Genomic DNA, 23,965 nt, shown 5'->3' on the forward strand with positions numbered 1-23,965 from the left:
TGAGGGAGCGTGTCATGCACCACTTAAAGGCTTGTCTAGTTCCATATATGGAGATATTGTGAAAAGAGATTGTGAATGTGGCACCTAGAAGCGTGGGTGTGTACTGGCTACATCTGAGAGGAATCTTTTAAAATGACTTAGATCCAAATGTAGATGAGCTCCAAAGACGTTAGTAAGAGCTACTATACTTGTTAAAGTGCTGGGAAATGGTGATGATTCAATGTAAATGTATCTATCTCTCATCCCTTTTTTCCCAAAAAAATGTAACAGTGTAATGTGGGCTATGTAAAATGAGGGAGATTGCTAGACTAATGGGGGAAGAGAGTGAGATTGCTGCTATTTCAGGGAGTCTCCTGCAGAATGCAGGAGGGTAGGCAACTATTCGCACAGCTGGGCACTGACACCAAAGCCGGCTTGGGAACTGCTACCTCAGGCATTGCACAGCTGGGCAGCACTGATACCTCAGGAGAGAAAGACTGATCCCCACCTGAGGTGTACACACCATGGTGTGTGTACTGTGTAGGAGAGGTGACACTAGTAACCGGGGGCTCGCCTCAGACAGGTAGTAATACAGTGGTGGATTATACTGCTGACGCGGTTGCCGTCGTCTGTAACGCCGGTATCTACTAGGCAGCCAGTTGCAAGTTGCATTTCCCGCCTAAACACAAGCACGTGATAAAGGCGTGTTTAACAGCTCAATGAAAAAAACCTTCCCGGAAGTTGTCGTTTCCTCAGCGACCGCTCCGGCCCTCCCAGGATTGGCATTTTGACTGGCCTATAGCGGCTGAGCGGGATTAGCGGGCGGAGCACCGGGGGCTGTTGGCGGGAGAATGATCTGATGTGGCTGGCGATCTGGTGCTGGTCTCGCTGAGCCGTGGGTTCCCTGTGCTTGGTCCTTATAGAGGTTAGTGGTGTGTCTGTGTTGTGAGTGACGGGTGGGGACCAGCTACCCCCGTATGTGACAGCAGTGGTCTGTCTCTGGCAGTCTGTAACACTGGCCTGGGCTGTTCCATCTGCGCAGGATAGTGGGGAGGACAGAACGTTACCCCCTAATACTGGTGTTATGGTACTTACCTCAAATGAGAGGAGTCGGCCGCGGGGTGTACCATGTGTGTGCTGTAGGGGTGGCAGCAGGGTGCAGTGTGCAATCTGTGGTAGATTGGGGTGGCCATCTCTATATCGCCCACCTGTGCTGTTATGCAGCCAATCGGACTTGGCGGTCGGGCTTCATGCAAGGTTTTCACCGCAGCCTTCGCCTCCAGTCCTTTTCTGATTGTTCACAATCTGTGGCTTCCTGTATCAGTGTGACAGCAGCCTCACATAACTGCTCTGTGCTGCTGGGGATCCTGCTCCTGCCACTATATAACTCTTGTCTGTGGCTTCCTGTATCAGTGTGACAGCCTTACTACTCTGTATCAGGCTAACATCCCTGCTCTTTGTTGCTGAGACCCCTGCTCCTACCAATATATAACGCAGCCTGTGGCTTCCTGTATCAGTGTGACACCCCTACTCTGTGCTGCTGGGACCCCTGCTCCTACCAATCTATAACTCTCAGCCTGTGGCTTCCTGTATCAGTGTGACATCCCTAATCTGTGCTGCTGGGGACCCTGCTCCTACCAATATATAACACTCAACCTGTGGCTTTCTGTATCAGTGTGACATCACTGCTCTGTGCTTCTGGGGACCCTGCTCCTACCAATATATAACGCTCAGTCTGTGGCTGTCAACCATTGCCCCACTAATTGGAGGTCAACGTGCTACAGAAAAACGTGTTGGACCATTAAAAGTCGACACGGTCAAAATGATGACAAAAGCATTGGGAAGGCCGACAGTCAAAAGGTTAGGGTTTTTTTGTGCCGACAGGCAGTATTTTATGCCCTACCATCCACTAGGGTGTGGATGTAAAATATAATAGTGTGCACAAAGCATGGCGATTGCAGTGTTGCACCAATAGTGTCTATGTTGACTATGTCAACATTCGGGTCAAAAAACGTGAAAACTCCAAGTCGACCTTTTGACTGTTGACCTAATGTGTGTGTTGACCTTAGGCATGTCACATTTTGTCTGTGTCGACCCAATAACCGCTACCCGATTAGTGTGCCATTGCGCTTGGCGCACTCTGTCATTCCCAATTGGAGTCCATTTGAATTGTAATGCTTAAAAAAACAAAATTAAAAACATTGTGTAAATGTCATGTTGACCTTTCTCATGTGTCGACTTTTTGACCGTATGATGTCACTCTAGACTGAGCCTGTCCCACCTGTGACTCTCCTGCTCCTGTGAAACTACAGGTCCCAGAATGCCCTGCCACGGCTTTGCTATTATGGAATGCATAACTCTAGCAAAGCATGCTGGGATGTGTAGTTGCATAAAGCTGGAGAGCCACAGTTTGGCCAGACCTGGTGCCAGCCATCCAGATACCATAATATAATGTATGAGCAATTATGATGTCGGACAGTAGATGGCAGTAGAGCTACATGTAACACTGCATAGCGAATAGTAACTCTAACTAGTATCTGAAGAAGTTGCTGTTCGATGTGTTCCCTACTGGCGAGTACTTACCTGCTGCTTACAATCCAATTGCTTATTAGAATCAGACTTACCAAGGCTTTATCATTTTCCTTTCTGAGGCGGATGGAATGTTGTTCTGTGTTGTGCCTTCATATAATCCTAGATAAGACTGTTAGTTCCAACAATGTCGCTGCCCTGTCCTGTTACACACTGATCTGCTGGAATTCTTTGTGCTGCTGTGAATGCATCCCATTTATTACTGCTGTAGAGGGAGAGAGAGGGCAGGAGGTGCCACAGCAATGTCTATCCTGGCAGATTAAATGGCAAGTGCCCCCTTAATAAATGTGGACCTAGCTTGCAGCTTATTTGCATGATGATAAATGTATAGAAAAGTCCTCGCGTGTCTCTTGCGCAGGATGTTACCTCTGTAACACGCAGTACATAATGACTGCTCTGTTCTAGGTTTGAGAATGGCGCAGGAAGAAATGGATGTGGATCTCTCCGGTGCAGCTCTCCCGGGGGAGAGCGCTCTATCCCACCAGCCATCGCCCAGACATTCCATCTTTCTTGTGCCACCTTCTACAACTTTGGCTGACGTCATGAGAGAAGACATCTCAGGGCCAGAGCCGAACAATGAGGTGGTTGTACCGGATTCCGGGGAAGAGCCCCCTCCGCAAGTACCGTCAACAGTGCAGTCCCACACATCCAATGCACTACAGATGCTCCAGGGCGCACTAGAACAGCTGCGCCAGGCAGCCGAGCATCGCTCCAGATCGCATCACACGCAGACAATAACGCGGCTGAGAAATCTCAGGCAGCTGACGGGTGGCTTGCAGCGCGCTGCTGGTACCAGGTAAGAACCATTGTATCTCTCAAGCTAACTCTGCGCCTAGCAGCCACATCAGGCTCTGATGTATTGTATCTTCAGCTCTAGGACCGGACCTCCTCACTTCAACTTCTTTCATGTGCAGAGAAGCCAGGGGTCCGCGCCATCAGCAGGGAATGGGGGCGACAGTTCTGATGAGACCGTGGAGCTGAGTAGTGATGATGAAGGGGGAAGCTCCACAGATGTGAATGAATGGGAGAATAATGCCAGTCCTGCTCAGCCAGCCGAGCCAGGTGTGTGTCACTTTATCACTCCCTGGTATTACTGTATGGGCAGGTCATGGCTGCCTCCATTATGTATATGGGCTGCTTATATCTTCTGTCCTGATTATTATTATTTTTTTTTAGCTCCTGAGGAGCTCCGGATAAACCTTGTAGAAGCTAGTTCTGAGGCCCCCGAGAGCTCTGTACCAGCAGTTGTAACGGAGAGCGTATCGTCCGCATCTCCAGCCAAGATTAAAAAGGTGTGATGGGGAGAGGTGGCATCTGGTTACTGTGTATGTGGGAGAGGCGGTGTCTGGTTGCTGCACGTGGCCCCAGTGTGTGTGGGAGAGGCGGTGTCTGGTTGCTGCACGTGGCCCCAGTGTGTGTGTGTGTATGGGAGAGGCGGTGTCTGGTTGCTGCACCTGGCCCCAGTGTGTGTGTGTGTGTGTGTGTGTGGAGAGGCGGTGTCTGGTTGCTGCACGTGGCCGCGGTGTCTGGTTGCTGCACGTGGCCTCGGTGTGTGTGTGTGTGTGTGTGAGGGAGAGGCGGTGTCTAGTTGCTGCATGTGGCCCGGTGTGTGTAGGAGAGGCGGTGTCTGGTTGCTGCACGTGGCCGCAGTGTGTGCGAGGGAGAGGTGGTGTCTGGTTGCTGCACGTGGCCCCTGGTGTGTGTAGGAGAGGCGGTGTCTGGTTGCTGCACGTGGCCGCAGTGTGTGCGAGGGAGAGGTGGTGTCTGGTTGCTGCACCTGGCCGCAGTGTGTGAGGGAGAGGTGGTGTCTGGTTGCAGCACGTGTATGTGTGGAAGCAGTGACTGGTTGCTGCACGTGGCCCCAGTTTGTGAGGGAGAGGTGGTGTCTGGTTGCTGCACCTGGCCCCAGTGTGTGTGTGTGTGTGTGAGTGTGAGGCGGTGTCTGGTTGCTGCACCTGGCCCCAGTGTGTGTGGAGAGGCGGTGTCTGGTTGCTGCACGTGGCCTCGGTGTGTGTGTGTGTGTGTGAGGGAGAGGCGGTGTCTAGTTGCTGCATGTGGCCCGGTGTGTGTAGGAGAGGCGGTGTCTGGTTGCTGCACGTGGCCGCAGTGTGTGCGAGGGAGAGGTGGTGTCTGGTTGCTGCACGTGGCCCCTGGTGTGTGTAGGAGAGGCGGTGTCTGGTTGCTGCACGTGGCCGCAGTGTGTGCGAGGGAGAGGCGGTGTCTGGTTGCTGCACGTGGCTGCAGTGTGTGTGAGGGAGAGGTGGTGTCTGGTTGCTGCACCTGGCCGCAGTGTGTGAGGGAGAGGTGGTGTCTGGTTGCAGCACGTGTATGTGTGGAAGCAGTGACTGGTTGCTGCACGTGGCCCCAGTTTGTGAGGGAGAGGTGGTGTCTGGTTGCTGCAGGCATGTGTGTAGAAGCAGAGACTGGTTGCTGCACATGGCCCCAGTGAGAGGGAGAGCCTGCGTCTGGTTGTTGCACATGGCTGCAGTGTGTGAGGGAGATGTGGTGTCTGGTTGCTGTGTGCGTGTAGAAGCAACGACTGGTTGCTGCACGTGGCCCCAGTGAGAGGGAGAGCCTGCGTCTGGTTTTGCACGTGGCCGCAGTGTGTGAGGGAGAGGTGGTGTCTGGTTGCTACAAGTGTGTGTGTGTGTGTGTGTGTGTGTGTGTAGGTAGAAGCAGCAGTTGCTGCACATGGCCGCAGTGTGTGAGGAAGAGGTGTTGTGTGGTTGCTGCACGTGGCCCCAGTTGTGAGGGAGAGGTGGCGTCTGGTTGCTGCACGTGGCCACAGTGTGTGAGGGAGAGATGGTGTCTGGTTGCTGCACGCGAGTGTGTAGAAGCAGTGACTGGTTGCTGCACGTGGCCCCAGTTTGTGAGGGAGAGGTGGTGTCTGGTTGCTGCAGGCATGTGTGTAGAAGCAGCGACTGGTTGCTGCACATGGCCCCAGTGAGAGGGAGAGCCTGCGTCTGGTTGTTGCACATGGCTGCAGTGTGTGAGGGAGATGTGGTGTCTGGTTGCTGTGTGCGTGTAGAAGCAACGACTGGTTGCTGCACGTGGCCCCAGTGAGAGGGAGAGCCTGCGTCTGGTTGTTGCACGTGGCCGCAGTGTGTGAGGGAGAGGTGGTGTCTGGTTGCTACAAGTGTGTGTGTGTAGGTAGAAGCAGCAGTTGCTGCACATGGCCGCAGTGTGTGAGGAAGAGGTGATGTGTGGTTGCTGCACGTGGCCCCAGTTGTGAGGGAGAGGTGGCGTCTGGTTGCTGCACGTGGCCACAGTGTGTGAGGGAGAGATGGTGTCTGGTTGCTGCACGCGAGTGTGTAGAAGCAGTGACTGGTTGCTGCATGTGGCCCCAGTGTGTGAGGGATAGGTGGCGTCTGGTTGCTGCACATGGCCCCAGTGTGTGAGGGAGAGGTGGTGTCTGGTTGTTGCATGTGTGTGTGTGGAAGCAGCGACTGGCTGCTGCATGTGGCCCCAGTGTGTGAGGGATAGGTGGCATCTGGTTGCTGCATGTGCCCACAGTGTGTGAGGGAGAGGTGGCGTCTGGTTGTTGCACGTGGCCACAGTGTGAGGGAGAGGTGGTGTCTGGTTGCTGTACGTGTGTACATGTGTGTGTGTGTGTGTGTGTGTGTAGGTAGAAGCAGCGATTTGGTTGCTGCACATGGCCGCAGTGTGTGAGGGAGAGGTGGCATCTGGTTGCATTTCAGTGCGTGTGTGTACGGCCAGCTGCTGGTTCCAACTGACCACGCTGGTCTGTCAGCCTTTTGTAAGACCCTGCTATTTCTCCACAGCGGACACCGGTAAAGACGGCTGTGGCCCCGCTTGCGACAGAAGAGGAAGAAGGGGACACCTGTGCCATATGCCTGGAGTCCTGGACCAACGCTGGACAGCACAGACTCTCTGCCCTCCGCTGTGGCCATCTCTTTGGCTTCACCTGTATTGATCGCTGGCTGAGAGGAGGTGCAGCCAAGTGTCCGCAGGTTGGTGCCATTTTTGCTGTGGGTGACGACGTGGTCCTCATTTCTGTCTGCATTGGACCAGATGTAATAGGGGGGGGGGGGGGGGGGGGGGGGCTTCTCACGAGCTCTGCGCTTTTCCAAAAGGGAGAAGAGACTGAAAAACACTTTTCTGTTTGTTTCCATATTTTGAGATTCTTTGAGCCCCTCTTGCCCAAGATCTTTGTTGCAGACAATGTGGAGGTGACAGCTTGTATTGTGTAACCCGGTCCTTGTCAACCTGTGGCTCACCAGCTGTTGTGACACTACAAGTCACAGCATGCCCTGTCACAACGTTAGCATTCCCTTCAAGCAAAATTGTGGCATGGTGGTACCTGTAGTTTCACAACTGCTGGAGAGCAACGTGTTGGCCTATGTCATACAGGTGGAGGGCCCAATGAAAAGAACACTTCATGTTAAGTCTGTCCTTCAGTAAGAAGTATATTTAGGAGAAGCTTCCTGCGCCTAGTACAAAATAGGCAGCAGCGCTGAGACGAGGCCCTGTAGTTGCGCTGGCAGATGGGCACCAGTGCTGGTTCTGGGGAGTTCTGTGTAGAGTATTGTCCCCCTGTTGCAGTAACTGTGATCTCTCTAACTCCCAGTGTAATAAGAAAGCCAAACGTTCCGACATCGTGGTGCTGTACGCTCGCACCCTGAAGGCTCTGGACACCAGTGAGCAGGAGCGTATGAAGAGGTAATCCTGCTGGGGGGTGGGGTAGATGCTGTGTAATGTAAGTTTGTGGGGAGCAGTGCCGCTGTTACATGCAATAATACAGGTGACATGTTTGCATGCCCTTGCGGTTACACCACGTGATCTGTACAAACGTATTACCACTACTTCAGTGTAACTAATTGCTGTTAGGGTCCATGCAGCTAACATTATGTATGGGATTTTCCTATTTATCTACAAATTAGTTATGGTATATTAGATCTCAATGTCTAGGTCTACAGTCATATGGTCGACGTGGTCAAAAGATTGACATGAGTTTTTCATGTTGTTTTTTATTCTTCGGGACACATCAGGGGCCACGGGCTAACGCTGGGTAGTGCAGTGGGAGAGAGCTTCCAACACCCAAGAGGTTAAACTTCTGCCTCCCTGGCAGCCAAGCTCCTCCCCTCCTGTACCCCGCCTCAATGCTATGCAGTTCAGTTTTTTCGGTGCTGGTAAGAGCCACATGCACCATTGCTTGCTATATGTTATTCTGACACATTCTAGTTCGCACATGTTCTCTATGGTGTTTTTCTTCCTTTTCTCATCTCCTGCCTTGGCTTTTTAAAACTGAGCTTCTTGGCCTGGAGGTGGGGTAGAGAATGGGAGGAGCCTGGCTGCCTGGGAGGCAGAAGTTTAACCTCTTGGATGCTGGAAGCTCTCTCTCCCACTCCACTACCCAGCGTTAGCCTGTGGCCCCTGACATCCTCGAAGAAAAATTTAACAGGTAAGACAGAAATCTAATTTTGGTGTCTTTCAACGAAAGGGCGGCATGGACACTGTCTAAGTGTACCGAGTCCCTTCGCATGGCTTGCCGTGCTTCGGACTCAGTGATTCTCTGCGCTCGGCACACTTTTATATTCTCCATCCACGTCATAGTGGATGGTAGGGTATGAAATGCCACCTGTCTGCTCAACATTTTGTAAAAAAATAATAATTTTGACCTTTTGGCCCAATCCATCATGAGTCCAGATACCCTATTAATTAGCATTTTATTCCATGTTGCTGGATACTTAGACTCCTATAATGTCCTTGCAGTTCCCTAGAGAAGGAGCAGACGTTACGGCGGAAGGCGGAGCTTGAATCTGCGCAGTGTCGCCTTCAGGTTCAGGTCTTGACAGATGAATGTGGTAAACTCCGCAATCATATACAGGTGAGCAGCTGGGTGGTAAACACAGGATGATGTGGGTGAGGGAACAGTTACAGGTGGCCGTTACCAGGCAAAGTATAGCGGAACCATTTATAGAACTCTGGAATGCCCTCACTAGTTACATTAAGAATCTGTATCCCATTACTTTATTGGCTTGCATTAATCCTAATTGAGGGGGGTCTTGAAATGCACACCTTAAATATATACATATATCATGAGGTGCTATCATGCTGGGACTTCTAGTTCTGCAAAGAAAGACCTACAGTGCTGATGCACACTCCACAATATTAACCTTTTGCGTGCCAAGCAGATATGTCAAAATTGGTGTAAAGGCCTCCACACACTAGAACGATTATTTTGTCCGATTTCCGTCCGATTATATTGACCAAATTTTTTTATCGATAATCGGCTGGTTATTGCTAATTATCGTAAATAATCGGCCGATATATAGGACGATCGGTCGGAAATCGGACAAAAAATCGTTCTAGTGTGTGGGGGCCTTTAGAATTGGCAAGCAAACCTTTTTATTCATCATAATGACCTGTCCTATAGATTGTAAGCTTGCAGCCGGGCCCTACTACCTTCAAGTCTATCTGTTGTTACCCAGTTTGTTTTATCACTGTCTACTATTGTAAAGCGCAAGGGAATCTGCTGCGCTATATAAGAAACTGTAAATAAATAATGTTACCGTATATAGGAAATAATCTTTTTTTCCTCTACCTCCCCATGGCAGCCAACTCATGGGTTAAGTCCCGAAGGGTAGTACTCTGGAAGGAAACAAAAAAAGAACACTGGCCCCTATATAAGCTCCACCTCCTTAGGACTCAGTGTCTTTTTTTTTCCTTCCAGGGTAGTGGAAGGGCTTACCCTGAGCTGCAGCCCTCTCCGCTGCCTAGAGCAGTCGGGGGTGAGGCATGGATTGAGGAAAAAACGGGTCCCCGCTGTCGAGGGCAGTAAGGGGTACCTGAGGTCTGCTGGAATCGGCCGGAGAAGCACGCTCGTCCGTGGTAATGGCGGCGGACATGGGGGTGCAGGTCGAGCCGGCGTGTGGAGTCTGGTGAGGAGAGAAGACGCTGAAGTCGGGCGCCCGTCGGGCGGAAGCTGGGTGTCCGGCGTGTAAGCGTCTGACGTCAGCGCCACGCAGGGACGCAGGAGGCGGGCGCCCGTCGGGCGCTTAGCCCAGTGGCTATGGGCGGCGGGCGTCTGACGTCACGGACGCGCCGCACGCACCGAGGGGCGCGTCATTAAGGCGCCGGTTAACTTTAAAAACGGAACATGAAGCTCCTAAAAATGGGCCAGCAAGCTCTTTGACGCCAGTGAACGCTGAGAGCTCATAGACTGCGGGGAGCAGTGGAGTGTATGCACGCAGTATTCCAGCAGACGGTAAGACTCCGCTGACAGCAGTAGCTGGAGGAGTTACCATCATCCTTACTCTGTGTTATTTGCTTTAGCTACAGGCTTGAAGCTGTCACTATGGATGAGGGGAAGAAGCAGCACAGAAAGTCAGGGTAAGCCAGAAGATAAGCACTGGTTGGTGAAGCAGTTCAGGTACTGATTGTGATATGTGTGTTTTAGGTCAGACACAAGCAAGGGGCAGGCTGAGGCAAAGGCCAAGCACAAGAAACACCATCCTGCCAAGTGCAGTTTGTGTGACAAAGCCCTGCCGGATATGTGGATAGGCTCCTCGTGTAGCGCCTGCAAACTAACCCAACAGATGGGTATGCCCCAGATGACCGAATTAGTGTCTATGCTGAAGACAGCGTTGGCGGACACATTTATGACAAAGCAGGATGTGGAAAAAATGCAGGCAAAAAGGAGCAGAGCTGAGCTCTCAGGGGGATCCCAAGACTCGGCAGAGGGACCGGCATTCAGAGAGGAGGAAATGGAAGAAGGAGAGATAGCGCAGGATAAAGCAGAGGCTGACTTTAACCCAGTGTTATTGGAGAACCTGTTGGTTCTTATCAATAAGTCTCTGAAAATAGAGGAGACTCAAGGGGAAGAGAAATTGCAGGACCTGCTGTTCCAGGACAAAAAGAAAAAAAGTAAAACATTTCCGTTAACAAAGGCGTTGAAGGAAATGGTGGACGAAGAATGGAGGCACCCGGATAAAAAAGTGGCGGTGCCACTTAGGGTAGCCAAGATGTATCCATTCGAGAGTGAGCAGGTGAAACACTGGGAGGAAGCCCCGAGGGTCGATGCGGCTATTGCAAGAATTTCCAAAAAAACGACGCTCCCTCTGGAAGACGCGAACAATTTTAAGGACGCGATGGAAAGGAAGATGGAGGTCAGTCTGCGCAAGCAGCATGTCACCTCGGGGGCAGCAATCAAGGCGGCTGCAGCCATGGCGGTAACGGCCAGGGTAATGAGGTCCTGGTGTCATGACCTAGAGTCAGACACGCTGGATGGAATTCAGAGGTCAGATCTGATAAAGACCATCCAGAACATTCAGATTGCCGTGGAGTTCATGTGTGATGCGTCTGTAGATGTGGTGAAGTTAGCGGCAAGATCAAGTGCCACTATGGCAGTAGCAAGAAGAGCGCTCTGGCTTAAGCCATGGGCAGCAGACACACAGTCGAAGCAGAAACTGTTGGCACTACCATTTCAGGGTCAGTATCTATTTGGCTCCAAACTGGATGATATCATCACTAAGATCTCGGGCGGTAAGTCAGTGTGGCTGCCGCAGGATAAGGGGAAGAAACCCTTTTTCAACAGGTCACTTAAATTCCAGTCGCAGGACTTTAAGGAAGCAAGGGCGTATAGGCCGGGGAGAAGCTTCAGAAGGTCCTGGGCGAATCGGAGTTTTTTTCGAGGCCAAAGGGGCAGAGATGGAAGGTATTCCGCAAAGCACTCTACCCAATGACGCCAGAGAGACAGTTGGGGGCAGACTGCTGCAGTTCAAGCAGATCTGGTCCCAATCCGTTCAGGACAAATGGGTACTGGACATAATAGAATCCGGGTACAAAATAGAGTTCGCGAAGTTCCCCGGTTACTGGAGGACGGAATCTCCAATACCCCGGGAGCCGAGAGAAAAGGCCGCGTTACTGGACAGTTTACAAAAAATGATCAACCAGAAAGTAGTGATCAAAGTGTCAAAAGAGCAAGAAGGGAAAGGTTGCCAGTCAAGATTTTTTATAGTCAAAAAGCCTTCAGGAGGCTTCAGAACGATCCTCGATTTGAGAAGAGTAAATACGTTCATCATAACGAAAAAATTCAGGATGGAGTCACTAAGGTCTATCCTACCGGATATCGTGGAAGGGTCATTTCTGACCACAATAGACCTTCGGGATGCATATCTGCACGTACCAATATACGCAGGGCACCACAGGTATCTGAGATTTCGTATTGGAAATGTAACATATCAGTTTGTCGCCCTGCCTTTCGGCCTGGCTACGTCCCCAAGGACGTTCACAAAGGTGCTGGTGGTGTTGGTCGCCAACCTGCGGCAGCAGGGGATCTGCGTGTGGCCATACCTCGACGACTTGTTGATCATGGCCAGGACAAGGAAAGAGGCAGAGAGGAGTACGTCCCAAGTAAGACAGTACCTGGAACAACACGGGTGGTTGATAAACCAGGAAAAGAGTCAGCTCGTCCCGGCAAGGGCGGCAAAATATCTGGGTGTCTGGATAGACACAAATCGCATGACGATCAAGCTAACAGAGGACAGAAGACAGAAGCTAAGACGCGAAGTATCCTCTCTCCAGAGCAAAAAGAGCATTTCGTCAGGGGACTGCATGAGAGTGCTAGGACTCATTTCGGCGGCTCTAGATGCAGTGCAATGGGGCCGATTCCATATGAGGGCTTTCCAAGGCTGCTTTGTTATGCAGTGGGACGGCAATGGAAAAAACAAGTCCCAAAGGATTGTCCTGTCAAAAAGAGCGCGTCAGGATCTAGCATGGTGGTCGGACAGACCGAGGCTAGAAGAGGGAAGAGTGTTCGCGGTGTCAGAACAAAAAGTGGTGACCACGGATGCCAGCCTGACAGGCTGGGGAGCGGTCTGTGGAGAACAGATAGTCCAAGGGGTCTGGACCCAGGAAGCAAGAGCCAAGCACTCAAACGTCCGGGAGATGAGGGCAGTGCTGATGGCCTGCATACACCTACAGAAGTGCCTAGTGGGAAGAGACGTTGTCGTGAGGTCCGACAATCAGTCTGTGGTATCTTACCTAAACAGGCAAGGTGGGACAAAGAGCCGAGAGCTCATGTCGGAGGTATCGGAGGTAATATCTTGGGCAGAGAGCCACGTAAACAGTCTCACGGCGGTGTTTGTGGCAGGCAAGGAGAACCTGCAGGCGGACAGCCTCAGCAGGCAGCTTGTGCAGCCGGGAGAATGGGAGTTGGCCCCGGAAGTGTTCGAGCAAATCGTAAAAATGTGGGGTCAACCTCAGGTGGACCTCATGGCCACCAGGAAAAATGCAAAGCTCCAGAGATTCTTCTCAAGGCATTGGGAGCCGGGGGCAGAAAAACAGGATGCACTGACATCAGTGTGGGAAGCAGAATTTGTGTACGCGTTTCCACCCTTCCCAATAATAGCAAGGCTGCTGAGGAAAATTCAACAGGAAAGAGTGACCGCAATAGTGATCCTTCCGTACTGGCCAAGGAGACCGTGGTTCTCCAAACTGCTGGAGATGTCGATAGCAGACCCATGGCACCTGCAGGATCTGAGCAACCTAATAGGTCAGAACAAGTTATGGAAGGCGCAGCCCTGCACCTGGAAACTGACGGCATGGCTGTTGAGACACGTATGTTAGAGAGGAAAGGTTTTTCCAGTAGAGTGGTAAAGACCTTGCTCGAGGCCAGGAAAAAATCTACGTCCATTACGTACCATAGAATCTGGAGGAGGTACGTGGAGTTCTGTAAGTCAAGAAACAATCAGGCAAAGGAGATAGGCGTGGTGCTGGAGTTTCTACAGCAGGGTCTGGATAGGAATTTGTCCGTTAGTTCAGTTAAGGTGCAGATCTCGGCTCTGTCGGCCATGCTGGACTGGAGACTAGCAGATAATAAGTACGTTCAAAGATTTCTTCAAGCAGCTAAGAGGATAAAGCCGTCATTCCATAACCCGCTGGCACCTTGGGACCTCAATCTGGTCTTGAACGCGCTAGTAGAAAATCCTTTCGAGCCTATGCAAGAAGTATCGTTGAAACTGCTTACCATGAAAGTGGTGTTTTTAGTAGCTATCACATCTGCAAGGAGAGTATCGGAACTCCAGGCCCTTTGGGCAGAAGAGCCCTTCTTGAACTTTTTTCCTGATAAAGTAGTTCTAAGAACGAACCCGCGGTTTCTGCCCAAGGTGGTGTCCACCTTTCATATGAATCAGGAGATTGTCCTGCCCTCGTTCTGCACGAACCCCGCTAACTCTAAGGAAGAGAGGCTACATACGCTAGATGTGGTTAGGGCGCTAAAAATATATTTAGAGAGGACCAAATCTCACAGGAGAACAGAAAGGTTGTTCGTGCTTACCGAGGGGAAGAATAAAGGGCAGGGGGCCAGCAAGACTACGATCTCAAGGTGGATCAAATCCTGTATTCTAGAGGCGTACAGAGTTAGGGGTCAAGACCCGCCAATAGGCTTGAAGGCTCATTCAACGAGAGCAATGTCGGCCTCCTGGGCGGAGAAGGAGGCAGCGTCAATTCAGGAGCTATGTAAGGCAGCATGCTGGGCTTCAGTACATACCTTCACCAGACATTACAGAATGGATGTAGCGGCGTCGGCGGACGCCCGGTTTGGTAGGAAGGTGCTGAGCGCAGTGGTTTAAGTAAGGTGATGTAACCTTATTTTCATTATTTTCATTATGATTATCAGTATTGTGTTATTATGCCCACCCAGTGTGGTAACTGCTTGGGTATTACCCATGAGTTGGCTGCCATGGGGAGGTAGAGGAAAGTACAGATTCCTACCTGTTAATATGCTTTCCTCTACTCCACCATGGCAGCATTATCCCGCCCGGTTGTTGGTGGTTATGATTTAAGTTGATGTATAATGATGTGTTGTGTGCTATTTAATCAAGACACTGAGTCCTAAGGAGGTGGAGCTTATATAGGGGCCAGTGTTCTTTTTTTGTTTCCTTCCAGAGTACTACCCTTCGGGACTTAACCCATGAGTTGGCTGCCATGGTGGAGTAGAGGAAAGCATATTAACAGGTAGGAATCTGTACTTTCAAAACCCTTCTTTTTTTTTTTTTTTTATCTGACTTTATATAACAAATGTGAGCACCGCTGGGATTTTTAGCTGATATTTTGATCATCTCTCACAGATGTTGGCACACAAAGGGTTAAACACTTGTATTGAGCAATAAATCGAGGTTCTTTGTAAATTTTTGGGCAAAGAAATACTAGCCCACCAACCAGCGTCAGGTAACCTCATCTTCTGGTGGGTCCCTGTAAAGGTGCCCACAGACGCTACAATTGTACTGTGCTATGCGTTTTTGTCTGTACAATGGTTCTATACAATTTTTCTTCCAGCTTGCGATGCAATGTGCACTTGGATGCATGCGATGTGATGTGATGAACCCATGTTTGTAATGTTAAATTTCAGATGTAGTCTAAAAAGTACGTGCAGCACGTACTTTTTTAGACATACAATATCGGGCTCCCAGGAACGCGCATCGCATCGCACAAGCCCATAAACACCATCCAATAATTGTACATAAGATGCAATTTGTGCTTAAAAAGTACAAAACGCATTCGATTATTGTAGCGTCTGTGGGCACCTTTACTAAGGGTATCCGGACTATTTGTCTACAACAAGAAGATAGACAACTCAATAGGTCGACATGGTTTTTTTACTGTTTTTTTTCTTGAGCCCACATGTGCCGACAGGCGGTATTTCATGCCCTACCATCCACTATGGCGCGGAGTTAGATTATAATAGTGTGTTGAGCGCAGCGAGGCACCGTGCCCGAAGCATCGCGAGGGGCTGCGGTTCACTTCAAACTGTGTCCATGTCGACTGTGGACTGTGTCGACATTTGGGCCAAAAACCAGTGGAAAAAAACCATGTTGACCTTTTCACTGTCTACCTTTTCACTGTCTACCTTTTCACTGTCTACCTTTTCACTGTCTACCTAGACACTGTCTATCTTCTTGTTGTAGACAAATGGTCCCGCATCCGTTACTAAGTGTGATCCAAAAAGGCCAGTTAAAGCCAGTCCCCGGGCAGCACACTAGTGAAAAACTAAAGTATTAGTGGGTCAATAAGAGAGAAGCAGAAACTCCCTTTAGAGAAGCCTGTGATGAATGATGGTACATCCAGGCTATGTACTGATTCTGGTATTTCTCCATGGAGGTTTAGGGAGCCTCTATTGATGTGTGGGGGGTTGTATATTGCAGTATTGTGCCAGCTGATCGCTAGCTTGGTTCTTTCTGGCAGGAGTTGAAGACACTAATTGCCCAGCATGGAACCAGCTCTTCGCAGCAGCCCTCTCATTCCCGGGCTGGGGGGTCTGGCTCGCTCTCCTCCAGCCAAGGTCAGCACAAGTACAACTTTGAGAAAGCTGTCCTGATCTCTCAAGGAGGGAACTGTCGGGTCATGTCGTATTGTGAGCGCCTGAGCTGTCTCGTGGTATCGCAGCCGTCCTCTCACAGCACTCTTGTCCCTGGTAAGACGCTGACTTTTGTGGTCGGTTTTTTTTTTTTTTTATATGAATTTAGTGCTATCCGCCATTCTTGTCATTTGCTATTTGGCTCTTACAGTATAAGCACAGAGAGATCCCGTTATTGCGTCAGAATAGTTAGGTGCCCGAACCCCGGAGTAAATCCACAACACGCTGTAGTCCGACATGGTGCCTGGTGAACTTGGGAGCTCTGCTTATAGCCGCTTACTGTAGCGGGACCGCAGTGCAGACAGTGGGGGGGATGCTCCTCTCATTTCTATTGCTGTTAGGCCCCATTGAAGTGAATAGGATTCGGGCGCATGTCTTTGTTGACTCCCATTCACTTCAGTGGCATATATAATGGGAGCGTGGATATAGCCGCCCCTTGCAGCGATGTAAGAGGACTCACATGTTAGGGGCTGCTTTGCCTGGATGGTAATATTCCGATGTAGGTAGAAGGCAGAAATCACCACCACTCAGACATTGCCTGAAACCTTTGTGTGCTCTCTGTTTCATGTAATTCCCTTCTGCCAATATCGGGCAGCCTGTAGGCTGTCACCTAAGCGTGGTGGATGGGTGTTACATTTTTTTTCTTGTGCGCTGTAGGAGCTCTGCTCCTGGAACGAGGTGGTCAAACTCCGAGAACCATATTCGCTCATTGTCTCCACTCTTCCCAGGTTGTGGTGTCAAGAAGCTGAGTGCGGCCAATATGAAAAGCAGCCAGTACGTTCCAATCCATTCCAAACAGATCAGGGGCCTGGCCTTCAATGACCGCTCGGATGGCCTGCTGCTGTCGGCTGCTCTGGATAACACTGTGAAGCTCACCAGGTGAGGGCCTCCTGGCACTTCTGGGAACATGGGAGTTACACCTGCCGCATGCTCATAGATGTTGGAATGAAGCCGTTGGCATTGTTCTCTTCTCCCTGCAGCCTGCTGACGAACACTGTGGTCCAGACCTATAATGCTGGCCGGCCTGTATGGAGCTGCAGCTGGTGCTCTGACGATACTAACTATGTGTACGCCGGTCTCATCAATGGCTCAGTGCTGGTGTACGACCTGAGAGACACCAGCCAGTGTGTGAAGGAGCTGGTGCCCCTGGGCTCCCGGTAGGTGCCTTTCCTGTAATGCCGTACATATGGAGATATGTCTGGCATTACTCTGCCTCACACGCTACCCTTTTTATCTAGTTGTCCTGTGGTCTCACTCTCCTACGTGCCCCGAGCTGCCTCTGAGGTCTTCCCATGTGGAGGGGTGCTGGCCGGAACCCTAGAGGGAGCTTGTTTTTGGGAGCTGAAAGATGGTCAGTACAAGCCGCACCTTCTCCCGTTAGAGCCCGGAGGGTGCACAGACATCCAGATTGAGAGCAGTACGCGTCACTGCCTTGTGACCTACCGCCCTGGTAAGTGTGTGGCCCTGGCCCCGGTAATGTGTGTTATGTACGCAGTCACCCACAGACCTACTTCTATCGGTAGGTAAGATGCACAGCTACCTGCGCTGTGTGATGATGGAACTTACCAGCAGCCGGCTGGGTGACGCAGCGGATGAGTACAGCTGTTCCTGTTACCCGGTTCAGACCTTCAACGCAGGACCCACGTGTAAACTGCTCACCAAGAACGCCATATTCCAGAGCCCAGAGGGGGATGGTAGCATCTTGGTGTGTGCGGGAGACGAGTCCTCCAACTCTGCCCGGGTGAGGACTGCTGCACACACAGTGTACCGATTCTACAGTGTTACAGTATCTGGGTCCAAAGGTGGCTTTTATGTAATAACATGAAATTCCGTGGTTATGCATGCTGGCTCTTAGTGCAATCGCATCCACATGGACGATAACTTTGAAAAGTTCCAAGTCCCAAAAACCTCATGTCAAACATTTGCCATGTTGACCGATCATCCGGGTCCCTTTATAACCGGCATGGCCAAACTCTATAATACTGCTTGTGAATACAAGCCGGTCTGTCAGAGGTATATTTACTAAGATGGGAGTTCTACTTAAGATGGGATGTTGCCAATAGCAATCAATCAGAATCTCTTATTTAGCACCTTTTTAGAAGATAATATAATCTGATTGGTTGCCCATAACGCCATCCCATAAATAAACACCTTTTAGAGTCTGCTATCTGATGGTAGATAATCTGTTATGTGCGGTGCCAGTGTCCTGCCGGCTGGAGCATTGACCCATCTATATTCTCCGATTTAACGTGATTAGTTTGAGAACTGATATCCCATAAGGAGACTGTCTCTGGCTCCTCACACAATGGTCCCCCTGCCACACCAGCGCCAGCTTTCTGTCCGCACCGCTCACCGCCTTCTCCTGTCTCTGGCTCCTAACATGATGGTCCCCCTGCCATACCAGTGCCAGCTTTCTGTCTTTTCACACCGCTCACCACCTTCTCCTCTCTCCGTCAGCTCTGGCACTCAGGCAGCGGCTCCCTCCTCCAGAAGCTACAGGCGGACCAGCCTGTCCTGGACATCTGCCCCATCGAGGTGAACCAGAGCCACATGCTGGCCACGCTAACAGAAAAGATGGTGAAGATCTACAAATGGGAGTGACTACTTTCCCAGACACCTGTGCTGCTATGTGACCACATACCTGGCGTAAGTCCGTCACTGGTGGGTGCAACTGGTATACACAGCCTGGCTGCCCCCTTCTACCGGGATCCAACAATATTACTGATCGCTTCCTCTGCGTATTGTACATATTCTCTTCGGTGTAAAGAATTCTCTTCTTCTCTTCCTCTGTTTTGTTTCTTCTTTTCCTTTTCTGTCTGAATAAAAGTTTATTAATTTTAATGAACTCCGTCTACATTGCATGGTAAGTGGCAGTGGGTCAAGGTATTCTGCGTGGTAGTGGCAACACGTCGTTTTATTCTGCGTGGGAGGTGGCAGCGCGTAATTTTATTCTGCGTGGGAGCGCATCATTTTATTGTGCGTGGGAGGTGGCAGCGCGCCAGTGTATTCTGCGTGGGCTGTGGCCGCATGTCGGTGTATTCTGCGTGGGCCGTGGCAGCTTGTCGGTTTCCTCGTAGGGATGGGCAGCGGCATCTTTGTATGCTGTGGAGGCAGCGTGTCATATTGTACTTCGTTTTACTCTGTGTGGACTGTGGCAGCGCATCAATGTATTAGGCCTGGGTGGTGGCAGCACGTCTTTGTATTCTGTGGGGACAGCATGACGTATTCTGCATCGTTTTACTCTGTGTGGACGGTGGCAGCGCGTCAGTGTATTGGGCGTGGGCAGTGGCAGCGGGTTCTGGTTTCCCAGCCTGACGATAGGAGCAATATGTACCCTGTATATTGATCACATACAGACAAGTCTTATTGGCTGACATAGGTCCAGACTCTTCGCCTATAGTGTGGCCTGGTCCTCTACACAGTGTCTACATCAGGGCTTGACAAATTTCTAAAAAATCTAGGAGCCAGGATGAAAATGTAGGAGCCAGAAAAAAAAATAGTGACAGTGTGCGCCAAAAAGTAACACCATAATACCTATTACATATGTCACATACCCATTACACATACCACAATGCCCATTACGCCACACTCAGAAAAACCTTTTGCATACTATACCACACACAATAATGGCCATTACATATACAACACACCGCAATGCCCATTACACGGTGAACCAAACACCGTAATGTCCATTACATATAATACCACACAACGTAATGCCAATGGCATATTATGCCACAGTGCTGCTTACTTACATGCTCATTGCTATGGGTTTCTGGCTTAATGCCAGGCAGGGGCAGACAGAGAAAAAAAATAAGGGGGTTTGCCTCTGGTGTCTGGTGCCTCATGTCTCTGGTGCCTCTGCGTGAGCAGCGGGTCCCCGTGGCTGGTTATACTATCAGCACTTACAGTAGCCTCGGGCAGGGGCGTAACTAGTACATTGTGGGCCCCATAGCAACATTTTGAATGGGGCCCCCCTCACTACTGCCACTACAATCTCTCTTGGGGGTCAGAAGAAGGAGTGAGAGACAAAGGGGTCAAGTTAATTCAGCACACTATGAATAGTGCCGGGATGGCACTCCCATGGCTATTCAAATCAGCACGCTGTTATATCGGAGAATGCAGGTTCTCACAGGTGTTTAGATGCAAGTACTGCCATTCTTTGACAAATGCGCCCTGACGCATTGCTGCGTACACCGCACTAGGGCACAAAACAGCATTGCTGAGTTAGCTCTGGGGTGCAAGCAGAAATGCACTAGTTAGGACTTATCATTCCAGTGACTTGAGGGAGCTCTCTCATTGCGATATTCACTGTACGCTGAATTGAATTGACCCCAAAGAGGATGTCGGATAAAGAGAGAGAGGAATGGTCGGAAAAAGAGAAGTGGCTTCATGTGAAAAGTGGGAATGAGAGAAAGAGGATGACAGAGAGATAAAGGTGGTGTAATTAGATAGAGAAGTGGTATTAACAGGAGTGAGAGCGAAATATGGAGGGAGAGAGAGAAGAGGAAGAGTGAGTGTCAGACAGAGAAAGAGGGAGAGACAGGTTCCCAGGGAGAGACAAGGAATGAGAGAGGTTGTCAGGGAGAGACAGGAAGATACAGGGAGTGAGAGAGGGGGCCAGGGAGAGACAGAAAGAGACATGCACTGAGAGAGGTTCCCAGGAAGAAACAGGGCATGTCATGTAAGAGGGTTCCAGAGAGAGACAGGGAGTGAGAGAGGATGCCCGGGAGAGAAAGAGGGAACGAGAGGTTGCCAGGGTGGAAAGAAGTAGACACAGGTACAGAGATAGGGTGTCGGGGAGAGAATGGGGGAGGGACAGGGAGTGAGAGATGGTTTCAGGGACAGAAAATAGAAGACTGGCAGGGTGTCAGGAGGGGGGTAAATGACATGAGGTGGAGGGGTAGAGGATATTTAGAGTATGAGAGTGGCAGGGGTGAGAGAGGGATGGGGGCAGAGCACAAGAAGGTTGATAGAGGATGTACCTCCATCAGCACAATTCTCCGGAGCAGGCAGCAGAGGCCTCACTCTCCCGGCATCACAGGGCCATGGGCTCCCAACTGCGGCGCCGGATCAGCTCTTGATCCCCAGCACCGGCAGCGCAGACCTCCCTCTCCCGGCATCACAGGGCTGTGGGCTCCTCACTATCTCCTGCGCCGGGTCTTCAGCTGTCAATCCCCGGCGCTGGCAGCGCAGGCCTCCCTCTCCCGGCATCACAGGGCTGTGGGCTGACATATCCTGCGCCGGGTCTTCAGCTGTCAATCACCGGCACCAGCAGCACAGGCCTGCATCAGAGCAGGTCCGCAGTGCACCTATTTCAAAACTCAAGCACGGAGCAGCATTGGTTGCTCCCGATTAGCTTGTGAGCCGACTTGACTTATGAAATAGTCGCGCAGCGGACCTGCTCTGATGCAGCGTCAGCCGGGAGAGTTGTGCACCGCTCTGCCGGGCTGCCTGCTATAATGAACATAATAACCCACCGCGGCGCCATCTGAAACGGGCACCCCAGGCTGCTGTATGTGCTGAAAGGACAGCAAGCCACGGGGACCCGCTGCTAACGCAGAGGCTGCTACCAGCTCCCAGCCTCTCCATGTTCCTCTCCCTGCAACCGGGAGAGTTGTGCCCTGCACTGCCGGCTGCTGCCGTGGTGGCTTTTACCGTGTATCTAACAGTATAACCCACAGTGGGGCTCGCTGCTGTAAAGCCACCACTCTGCCCAGGGGTTCTGCTTCCTGGCAAATCTGGTCGCCAGGAAGCAGAATCTGGTCGCCATGGCGACCTGGCCCCCGGGTTTTGTCGAGCCCTGGTCTACATAGTAAATAGGCGGGGCCACAGAGAGCCTGGGTGGGCCCCAGTCAGGGCTTAAAGTGATCCTGGAGAGGGGGCGGAACTCCTTTCCCCTCCCCATACATTAGGCAAAGACTAGACCACTGCCAGGGAATTTGTGCCCTACCTCCCATAAAGGGATAATGGTCCCACAGGGAAGGGGTGTGGAGACACAATAGTAATGGCAATTAAAATTACAACATACAGTAGCACAATCATATACACATTACACTGCATGTAGTGCCCTTGATTCATATTAAGTTACACAGTATTTCCCATTATACACCTAATGTTCAGTTGTGCTACTTATACACATCTGTCTCTGTCAATCCAGCAGCTCACTGTCTGTGTCCCTCCAGCAGCTTCCCCACCTCTGAGTCCCTCCAGCCCCCTCTCACCTGTCTTCAGCATGCACAGAGCCTGCTCATCTCAGTGTTTGTTTGTTTTTTTCTTCACTTCAGCGGCAGTTACACCGTGCCAGAAGAAGACAGGCTTTTCTGTTGGGATTACTGTTCAGGATTGCGGTAGAGGTGGAACTTTGTTTCCTCCCCCCACCCCGTTCCCCCTCACTTTAACCCCTGGTACTGTGTTTGGGTTAAAGTGTGGAGGTGTGGCTGGGTCCCTGTAAATGCACTTCAAAAGGTATCTGCATTGGGGTCACACTGGAGCGGGAAGCTTTGGAAGATTTCTGGCTTACTAAGGTGACCTACATTCAGCCCTTAAAGGGTCTTCTGTCCCAGACTATGGCCTTGGCCTCATCACTTGCATTGGGAAAGTATTTCCATTGAAGGTTCCCAACTCTCATCCAGCTTCGGGAAGGCCTTATGGATGTTACTGTAGTCTATCAGCCACAATGTGCAGACCTGAGTGAACCGGTTCCCTGATAACTATTTATGGAGTTATACCAGCTTTGGGCAAGTCGTCTGGAAATCAACCCAGATGCTGAGTTTGAGTATAATGTCAGGAGACAGCACCTGCATTCTACATTATTCATCTGTGCTGTTCCTTCTGTTGTGGTTCTGTCCAGCCCAATGTAGGAATTACTTTGTAGACAAGCTGTTGAACACCCCCATGCAAGTGGACTGGTGTACTCCTGCAGCAGACACAAGTCTGTGATGGAATAAAACATCAAATCAAATGGATTGGTTATTGCCGGGAGAACTTCTGATGCCAGAGTGTGCAGAACCTACAGCATGGAAATGGTCGTGTTATTCTGTGTGCATGTGTCCTCTGGTATCCTGGATGTACTGGCCGAGCCAGAGTCTGGGTCTTAACCTCACTGAGAATCTGGGGGATGGATTGGAGCGACGAGTGTGTTCTAGGCTGATTTGAACTTGTTATGTGTCAAAGGTGGTTATTGTACTTAAGACAGAATGGTCAAATATATGCATGCCGGCTGTCCAGGGACTTGTGGACGTGTTGCCAAGCAGGTGTCTGTCGGTCTGCAGGTGCATGTGAGGACATACGCAGTACTGACCTATCACTGATCTGTCGGTGTCCAACCACTTCTGTCAAATTGTAGTAGTGTGTACATGTGGCTTGTGTGTACCCAGGTTACACTGTTAACCCCCCCCCATATGTTCTGTCAGTTCACAAATCAGGTAAAACCATTCTAATAAACTTTGCCTATGTGTTTTTCATGTGGCTTTTACGGTAAAGTATGTTTAATAAAAGTAGAATGTTGCGCATGGGTGGTACCGGGAGGATATATTTATTAAAGCTCTGTTCTGGGATTCTGGTACTAATGCAGCGGTTTCCCAGAAGGATTGTGACCCGATCCTTTAAGGAGCATATACTCAGGGTGATTTTCACCCTGTTTCTAAGTGATCTGACTAGATCAGGCATGTCCAACGTTGGCCCTCCAGATGTTGTGAAACTACACATCCCAGCATGCATTGCCACAGTTTTGCTATTAGAGAATGCTAAAACTATTGCAAAGCATGCTGGGATGTGTAGTTTCATAACATCTGGAGGGCCAACGTTGGACATGCCTGGACTAGATCGTTCAAAACTGGAGTATTGATTGTTCTGTGTGTATGTCCAAGGTGGTTCTGCGCATCGCTCGCAGGGAAAGACTGCTTGCACTGTCTCTCCTGCTAGATCACGGGGCTTTGCCTATGAACAATGGGTAAAGCCCTGATCTGCACAGATCATTTAGCACACATCACTGTGTGCATTGCATACCTCCCAACA

At 50.6% G+C, this 23,965-nt stretch overlaps 2 protein-coding genes and 1 long non-coding RNA gene across 5 annotated transcripts in view; 2 read left to right on the top strand and 1 right to left on the bottom strand.

Moving 5' to 3' along the window:
• LOC146046012 (uncharacterized) overlaps window positions 1–1,608 on the bottom strand; it is a 3,924-nt gene extending 2,316 nt beyond the window's left edge. Inside the window, exon 1 of one of the 2 annotated variants that reach the window (XR_014465717.1) lies at window positions 1,075–1,608. This is a non-coding gene — a long non-coding RNA (uncharacterized LOC146046012). Of the gene's footprint in view, window positions 1–487; window positions 659–1,074 lie in introns of those variants that run through there. The other variant, XR_014465718.1, reaches the window with a different exon arrangement.
• On the top strand, window positions 699–22,860 carry RFWD3 (ring finger and WD repeat domain 3). 2 transcript variants are annotated; one of them, XM_083165175.1, is made up of 14 exons: window positions 699–904; window positions 2,974–3,364; window positions 3,440–3,630; window positions 3,745–3,860; window positions 6,351–6,539; window positions 7,157–7,248; window positions 8,302–8,416; window positions 15,775–16,003; window positions 16,675–16,825; window positions 16,927–17,103; window positions 17,185–17,396; window positions 17,470–17,687; window positions 18,404–18,592; window positions 22,234–22,860. In XM_083165175.1, exons 2-13 carry the CDS (start codon window positions 2,982–2,984, stop codon window positions 18,545–18,547), a joined length of 2,217 nt encoding a protein of 738 aa, XP_083021301.1. In that variant the 5' UTR covers window positions 699–904; window positions 2,974–2,981; the 3' UTR covers window positions 18,548–18,592; window positions 22,234–22,860. The 2 variants fall into 2 exon arrangements, with proteins under 2 accessions (XP_083021301.1, XP_083021300.1); XM_083165174.1 differs by lacking the exon at window positions 22,234–22,860 and having other exon boundaries at window positions 18,404–18,787.
• Window positions 9,215–11,273, top strand: LOC146046010 (uncharacterized). Its single transcript, XM_083165176.1, has 2 exons — window positions 9,215–9,921; window positions 9,989–11,273. The coding sequence occupies exons 1-2, from the start codon at window positions 9,887–9,889 to the stop codon at window positions 11,271–11,273; spliced, it is 1,320 nt and encodes a 439-aa protein (XP_083021302.1). The 5' UTR covers window positions 9,215–9,886.
• Window positions 22,861–23,965: the final 1,105 nt, after the last annotated feature.

This window comes from Crinia signifera, chromosome 11 (genome assembly GCF_055691185.1).
Source record: "Crinia signifera chromosome 11, ASM5569118v1, whole genome shotgun sequence".
Classification (NCBI taxonomy): domain Eukaryota; kingdom Metazoa; phylum Chordata; class Amphibia; order Anura; family Myobatrachidae; genus Crinia; species Crinia signifera.